This window comes from Brachycentrus maculatus, unplaced genomic scaffold (assembly GCF_059751285.1).
Source record: "Brachycentrus maculatus isolate JH-2025_06_01 unplaced genomic scaffold, ASM5975128v1 h1tg000306l, whole genome shotgun sequence".
NCBI lineage: Eukaryota > Metazoa > Arthropoda > Insecta > Trichoptera > Brachycentridae > Brachycentrus > Brachycentrus maculatus.
In genome coordinates, this window is record NW_028281056.1 from 1,264,205 (window position 1) to 1,272,841 (window position 8,637).

The window sequence follows — 8,637 nt, forward strand, 5'->3', positions numbered from 1 at the left end:
AAGTATTTGGACACACTCAAAATGTTGTAGAATTGGTGAATGTTACGCGTGTGTTTAGTGATCACTTAAGCAAGCCTATGGCGGTCGTAACCCATGTAAATGCTTAGACTCCCATATTCTTCTTCATCTATATTGAGGTGTTAAAAATGTAAAAAATAACTCCTAAGCAGAGAAAATCCAGATTTATGAAAAATAATTCGGACACACACAAAATGTTGTAAATAAATAAACTGGTAACAACTAAATTGAAAATTAGGTTGTTTTAATTGAACTTGTAGTCTGTAGTCTGTTTGAAATAAAGTCAATTTAAAAAAATAATATTTTCAATTATATGTATATTCTGCAACATATAACTGCAATGATTTACGACTATCACACCTTTATATACCTACCCCCTTATTGTATCAAAAATATAACCGAATTATATCATCCCTTATGATTTGATTGGTCCCTCCCCTGCGGAATCCAACCAATCGGGTGGGTTTATTATCGCGAGAGGAGGGGCCCGTGGGATTAAATTGGAAAGCGCGCGCCCGAAAGGGTAGTCTGCGCTAAGGGTTGCCGGGAATCAAACGTAGGAAGAGCAAAATGGCGATAGGGAAAACTCGTTTTCGGCGATAAAAAAATAATTTTGAATATTATAAATTTTGGAAAAAAATTGCTTTACAAATTGAAAGGCGATTTAACTTTCAGAATCAGTGGAAAACGCGATATACTTTAAATTAGGAAATTTTGGATAATAAAACTCGAAAAAAATTGTCGTTTTGTCCATTCTGATTGGCGATTCAATTTACTTTAAATACAAAAAAATGCATAAAAAACTTTAAAGTATTTGTTGTTTCATACAAATTGATAGGCGATTTAATTTTCTAAATCAGTGAAAAACTCGATAAACTTAAATTTAATAAATTTAGGATAATAAAATTGTCGTTTCACACAATAGAAATCGATTTACGATTAAATTTTCTGAATCAGTGAGTAACAAAAACCTTTTTAAGGATTTAAATCATGTTCTAATATGTTATCGTCATAATTTTACTCATGTTTTAAGACTTTTTATTTACAACATTTAGAGTATTTCCAAATACTGGATTATCTCCAATTATAGGAGTTATTTTTCATATTATTATTTTTTTATATCTCATCACTTTTTATCAATCCGAGGTGTAGTTCTAGCCTAATATTAATTCCTGCGATCGATTATAAAAGACTCTTGATTGGATTTCATCACATTGACTGGATTTTTTGCCTGCTTCTACAATGGCCGGTCCATTTTTGTCGCCTTTGCCTGGTGAGCTGTTGACCGAGTACATGTTTGGAAGACGACGACAGAGGAGGAACAGGACTACGTTCAGTCCTCAGCAGCTCCACGAGCTAGAAGCCCTCTTCCACAAGACTCATTATCCTGACGTATTCCTTAGGGAAGAAGTAGCCTTGAGGATAAGTCTCTCAGAAGCCAGGGTCCAGGTAATTAGAGCGTATTAAATTTTAAACATTTTGCTATAAAATTTTTGACATCTCAATATACACAATCCTTTAACCACTCTCATCAATTCCTCTCCTTTCCTTTTCCTTCCTGCAAAATCTATTTTTTATACCATGGCCTTACCCTTTTTCTCCCTTCCTCACACCACTCTTTTTTTATTTATTTTTTTATCCCCTTATGTTTTAATAGTTATTATATCATAAATGTGTAATTGTTTAATGGGATTATTTTTGTTAATGTAATGTAATGTTTATTATTGTTAATGTAACTATTTTTTGTTATATACTTTTTTAAATGTAAAGCTGTACAATTCCCGAACAAATCAAATAAAATAAAATATAAGAAGAAGAATATGGAAGTCTGGGTATTTACAGGGGTAACGACCTGTCGTAGGGTGGTTTAATTATTACTACACAGTGCAACATTCACCATTCTGATTGACAAGCACACTACTCAAAAATTTTAAAATACTATTATTTGGACACACATTTAAAATGTTGTGAAAGCATATTGCTTTATTGTTTTTTTTACTATTTTTAAATAATGTCCACCACATGTGTATGAAGTTACAGTTTTTAGTTAGATTACAGTTTGCAGATATATGCGTACAATACATATGTTCATATCTTTGTATTTTTATCGTCTATTTGGTGCATATACATAATCATTTATGGAACAATATAAGTGTGTCTAATTAACCTATAGTGGATTATCTCTACTTTTTTTCTCTAGTTTTTTTTACATTTCAACATAGATGAAGAAGAATACGGAATTCGGGTATTTACAGGGCTTACGTTCTTCATAGGCTTAAGCTTAACCCTGTGATGATCGTAAGCCCTGTAAACGCCCAGACCTCCATTTTCTTCTTCATCTATGTTGAAATATTAAAAAAATGTAATTCATGGAACAGTTTCGGTTGGTCCAAATTCGTTGTTTTACTGTACCTATACATCATTTAAAAATTGTTGCAATATGGATGTTTGACAATGGACAGAATGGTGAACGTTATATAAGTGTATACAGTGATCACTTAAGCAAGCCAAATGGAATGCTGTCTTGTATCTTCTTGCTTATGAAAATAATAGATATCTATCTTCATCTCAAGTTGAAACACCTAAATTTTAATTTGTTTTTGACTATATTTATTTTAACTCAATTTCTATACATATTTTGTCTTCTTCATCAAGCCCTTATTTAAACCCAATAGTGCAAATAGCATATCATAAAATTGACATAGTGTTATATTGATCGTTATTAACATGAAGCAAAGGTATTCAATCCTGCATTTCTAGTCCAGCATAATATTGAATTACGGTCGTAATGAAAAATGACTAATATTTATTTTGACCACCCTGTAAATCGTACCGGAACATCCAGCACAGTAGCTGAGCACGCTAACCATTAGTATAATACGAAGATAGATTTTTTTATCGGGCTTAAATTTATGTTTTCATGAAAAATATTTTCATGTTTTCATGAAAAATATTTATCAATGAAAAAAACAGGTTATGATTTACCCAAATAACGCATTCGCATAACGCATTTTTAACAAGTATTACACATTAATTTTGGTGGTAATACGGATAGTAACTAACGAAACATTATTAATTACATTTATTGATTCGCCAGTCTCTTTGGAATTTGTTATATCTATCTATTTTAAATTTTAATTACACTTATTACATACCAATATTTCTCAAAATCTATTGTGATACGTATTTCGATGCATTCCCCATCATTATCAAACGACAAATACGCATACGGGGTTTGAAAATGATGCGTAATGCATCAAAACACTTGTCACAATAGTAAATACCACTATTTTAAGAAAAAATGGTATTTACCAAGTCAATTTTAAATTAAAAACACATATTTTTAATTGAAAACACACAGGTAGGTACCAAATCTATGTTATTTAAGCTTTTTCCCCTGTGGTTTTAACAATCAATATTTTTATTTGTTTATATTTCAATAATTAATGTTATAAAGTCGTTTGTAGCTAGCGTTACGAGAATATTACTACGAGAACTGTAATTTCAAATCCACATTTACCCAGAAAATTATTATAAATTCAGATTTTATATCTCTTATAAGTGAAAAGAATTATTTAACAATTTAATGAACGTAGTCGAAATTCGATCTCTCAAACATATCGCTCACTCCTTTCAAGAACGTCATAAATCAAAAAACTTGATTTTTCAGGAGAACGTTTTTAAAGTTTAAAAATATAATACAATGTATTAAAAATAAATATCAAGTCACTTATTGAACTTTTTACTGTGCAACAGATCTTTTTAGGTAAAACCTGAAGGTTTTTTCTCCATTTGAAAAATATTTAGTTTATTTTAAAAAAATAATAAAACAATACCTTTTCTTCAAAATGCAAAAACAACATTTTCTGCCTTGTAGCGGGTGAATATTAACTTTAAAATATGCCTCTTTTGCCGAGATATAGTACATTTTCTCGGCATTCCGAAAACATGCACAGCTGAAAATTTACGATTTTTGATTTATGACGTTCTTGAAAGGAGTGAGCGTTATATGATCCCAACAAAACGACATATCGCTCAATCCTTTCAACAACGTCATAAATCAAAAATCGTCAATTTTCAGTTGTGCATGTTTTCGGAATGCCCAGAAAATGTTCTATATTACAGCAAAAAACGGCATATTATTAACTTGATATTTACCCGCTACAGGGCAGAAAATGTTGTTTCTGCATTTTGAAGAAATGGTATTGTTTAATTGTTTTTTTTTTTAAATATACTTAATATTTTTTAAATGGAGAAAAAACAGTCGGGTTTTACCTAAAAAGATCTGTTGCAAAATAAAAAGTTCAATAAGTGGCTTTATATTTATTTTTAATACATTGTATTATAATTTAAAACTTTAAAAACGATCTCCTGAAAAATTATGTTTTTTGTTATATGACGTGGTTGAAAGGAGTGAGCGATATGATAGATGTTCAAGTAGTGATTGATATAGGGGAAGAATATAAAGCTAAAAACATCATCAATAATGCAATCAGAAATCACTTTAAAAATATATCAAATACCTACATTTGTGTAAGTATTAGTGATCATTAAAAAAAGTGTGAATAAAATACCAGTTGTTTGTGCAATGTATTTTTAAATTTTGGGTAATGTGCAAAAAAAAAACATCGATAAAATTAAGAAAGGCGTGTTCAAATGGTTTGGCCATGTAAATCAAATGAGTAAAGAAAGAACGGAAAACAAATTTATGAGGGGAATGTAGTTAGGTATCTTTTTATTGTCTTATTAATAAAGTTCATCAGATCAAAGATGAAGAAGATTATGAGAAAAGATGTCAAAAAATATTATGAAAATAACTCCTGTAATTGGAGATAATCCAGATTTTGTGAACAAGTTCTTGTCACACTCAAAATGTTGTAAAAATTATCAGTCCTACATTTTAAACGCATTTCTAACTAACTAACTGATAAACATCAGTTAGTTAGTTAGAAATGCGTAAAACCATCGTCGGGTTGTGGTTCCGTGGTTAGTGACGCAGACTCTTGAGTCAGAGATGTTAGGTTCGAACCCACTCTACCACAACTTGATACGTGTTTCTAATAATAAGCCGCTTAGGCTCACAGAAAAAGTATGAAATTGAAGTATTTTCGCAATTAATAATAAAAACAAATATTTCACTTTAAGTAAAAAAAAAACATCACACCGCTTCCCCCAAGGGGTAGGCAAAGAAAATAGAACGCCCCACCAATCAGGTCAGGAATTGGAATTATCGGAGGGTACGTACGTATGAGGAAATGAATGAATATGGAACAGGCGAATTTTTTTTGCAAAGAAAGATTGGTGTGGCGTTCTACTCTATCTGCCTAGCCCGGCGGGAAAGTAGGGTGATGTTTAGTTAGTTAAGGGGATATTCGCAAAAACTCAGAATTCATTCCTCCAGAGAACCCCCAGAGAGGTCACACGTCTGTTCACGACCGATTTTTTTAAACAGTGTAGATTGCATATTTTTTTGTTTTTTAGAATATATCGTAGTAAATAAACATCAATGCAGAAAGACATTTTTAACAAGTCAACATGTAATACTTCCAAGTATAAAATCGCTTTGGATATTTTTCAGGGCAATATTAAGCTAGTAAGATGTCAAATAGTCAATAATCATGTTTTTAAAAAAAATGCACTTGGTCACTTTCTCCTGTATGACTACGATATATACCTCTCAGTAATGCTTTTCTTTTCAAGACCGTGTAATTATTTCGAAGGAAAACATATTTTTTCAATGCAAAAACGGTGTTTGAAGGAAAAAATCAATTGCGTAAAATGTTACCTGGATTTAGAGAAATTTAAGTTGCGACTTAACGAATGCTGGGCCTTAATGCTAAAATTTCTGTGACAATTAATAATAAACTCATATTTTTTTGTTATATTTTTAAAGGTTTGGTTCCAAAACAGACGCGCTAAGTGGAGGAAGCAAGCTCGACTACAATTGCTGCAAGATGCATGGAGAATGCGGTGTTTGGGGCTAACATCACCTCCAATAATGATGGGTAAGACTAATGTCTATTTCACAGCCGTTTAAAGATGCTTTGTAGATGATTATTCTATTGCTTTTTAAAGATTTTTCTCAGAAAACTAATATTTGGCATGAAATTGTCCCAGATTTTTCTCTGAGAACTTTGCATTTTACAGTTATGGCCCCAAGGATCGTTTTTTTTCTAATTTGGCAGTCAATGTATTAAAAAAATTCAAAAATTCAAAATGTGTCCTTGGCATGGGTAAACTCAATGAGGGCACTTTATTGTAATTACGTATATGATAAAATAAATAAATACAATTCATTATTTTGCAGGACGTCCAGGTCACATGAGCCCTCCTGAAGGTCTATCTTCCCCACCCGAGAAATCTGACGATCGTCCTCCTTCCGCATCAGGAAACACGTCACCAACCGGACGCGAATCGTATCACCATCATCAGCTACCGTCACCAAAATCCAAATACGAAGACAAAACACCCAACAGCGAGCTGCAAAACTTGAGGAACGACCATCAAGACCAAATGAGGAGCGATCACCAAAACAAAAACTCAACGACGAACTTTTCGCTGAATGGGATTCTGACTAGATCCAATATATCAAGTCCAGCTCCGACTGATCTGAGCCTAGCACCAAAACTGTTTCAATTTCACGAAAACCAATACCAAAGCACTGCGTTCAACCATGACAAGGCAAGCCGAAACAGTGATAATTCTGAGGATGATAGCGACGCAGAAATTGATCTAACTTCTCACAGTGGAAAGGAAGAATTGATGAGGAACAACAGTTCTTTGATGTATGGAAGCGTAAAAGACTTTGGTCAACAGAACCCAATGTTGAACGAATTGGTGCCGAACGATCTCAGTATGAACTGTGGGAAAACCGGTTCGGAATAATCCTAGGATACGTTAGAAGAAAAAACTCAAATACAGTATTCATGGGTTACATACAATCTATGTGATGATTGGTTTTATTCTCTGATGGTCAGTCTCCTCCGCTCGTCTCTTCAACTACAGCGTACCCGCTACAGCGCATGTCGGAGATAATTTGGTCCATGTACGTTAAGCGTAGGGTCATCTGTGGTTTGTGCCTTCGCACATGTAATATTATAGCCTTTCCATTTGGCAAGTAGACTCGTGTCTAAGCAGTTTATCGCTCTCTATCCAAAGACGTTTTTTTCGGATATTTTTACATGTCACTCTTTTAACTTCTCTAGATAACCCCTTCTAGGTCTTCCTCTTCCTTTATTCCCTTATATTTTCCCCTATATTGTAGTAATAAGTTTACCGCAGGTACGATGTGTCCTCTCATCTTATTCTCTTCTGACTTCCATAGATTTGTCGTATAAAACATTTTTTTACACATTTTTTCTTACTTTTTAAAAAACAATAATATATATCGCGATACATTTGCTTAAAACTCAATATTTGACATTTTATATATCGTAGTCGTACAGGAGAAAGTGACCAACTACCAAAACGTAAAATGTTCAGGAGGGCCATTTAAGACGCTTTTGCTTGGCAAGAAAATAAACATCAATGCAGTTAGTCATTTACAAGTCAATATTTTATACTTTTAAGTTTAAAATCCTTTGGGATTTTGTTCAGGGCAATATTAAGCAAGTAAGATATCAAATAGTCAATGATCATGTTTTTGTAAAAAATGCACTTGGTCACTTTCTCCTGTATGACCTTTTGACTACGATATATATATGATTTCACTTAAACACTGAATTCAATCCCCTAGGGCCATATATTATAGACTTCTCAAAAGAGACTAACATTTTTTTTATACGAAGGGAATATTAAATTAAGGGTATTTTAGGAACTTAAATTTGTCTTACAAGTGCTATAAGACAAGGAAGTTAATAAGTGTTTTTGATTTATTTAAATATTGTTCTCTTATTAATTGTTATTTAATTTATTAAATAGAAATAAATAGCGATAATAAAAATGTACAGGACCTTTGTTAGTGTTAATATACCAGTACCTTAACTCTGTAAATATTTTTTTGAATATAATTAGTTGGTAAAAAAAATAATCATTTATTATTATTGTAATTTTATTATAATATTATTGTAGATCTGGTGTTTATAAGTATAATTTTATTAAGAAATAAAATATTAAAGAAAAAAAAGAAACATATTCGTTTATTTATTTATTTATTCTTCTTCTTCTTAAACCCTTATCCGCACTTATCTGCATAGGGCACTGCGGATAAATCACTTATGTTTATTTCACCTCCCGTGGAAATCGAACCCGGGACCTCCAGAACGGTAGCAAAGCGCTCTGACCATTACACTATGTTAGAGGACTCATTAAGTATTCATTCGAACCCTTATCTGCACCCCAATGGTGCATAGGGCACTGCGTCATATAAACGCAGAGTTATCTTGATCGTTTTACACATGAAGGAAAGGTGATCAGCCCCCCGCTTCAGGTACCAGTCCAGGTAATATAGAATAAATATTACAGTGAAAAAATCACTTATATTTATTTGACCCCCCCTGGGAATCGAACCCGGGACCTCCAGAACGGTAGCGGAGCGTGTTGACCATTACACTACGGAGGCGGACTATTTATTTATAGGTATACGGTAATATGACCCACATTTATACTGTTTTTAATGCT

The 8,637-nt window shown here is 32.5% G+C and overlaps 1 protein-coding gene across 1 annotated transcript; it reads left to right on the forward strand.

Annotated features, from left to right (window-relative positions):
• Window positions 1-575: 575 nt before the first annotated feature.
• Window positions 576-7,980, forward strand: LOC148304724 (uncharacterized). Its single transcript, XM_088267888.1, has 3 exons — window positions 576-1,467; window positions 5,912-6,023; window positions 6,326-7,980. Exons 1-3 carry the CDS (start codon window positions 1,261-1,263, stop codon window positions 6,901-6,903), a joined length of 897 nt encoding a protein of 298 aa, XP_088124014.1. The 5' UTR covers window positions 576-1,260; the 3' UTR covers window positions 6,904-7,980.
• The last annotated feature ends 657 nt before the right edge of the window (window positions 7,981-8,637 follow it).

What these genes read in the sequence shown, in the direction of transcription:
- LOC148304724 (XM_088267888.1), top strand. Translation starts at nt 1,261, where the DNA reads ATGGCCGGTCCATTTTTGTCGCCTTTGCCTGGTGAGCTGTTGACCGAG. An exon ending in TCTCAGAAGCCAGGGTCCAG is followed by an intron (nt 1,468 to 5,911) that starts GTAATTAGAGCG and finishes ATATTTTTAAAG; the next exon opens with GTTTGGTTCCAAAACAGACG. An exon ending in ATCACCTCCAATAATGATGG is followed by an intron (nt 6,024 to 6,325) that starts GTAAGACTAATG and finishes ATTATTTTGCAG; the next exon opens with GACGTCCAGGTCACATGAGC.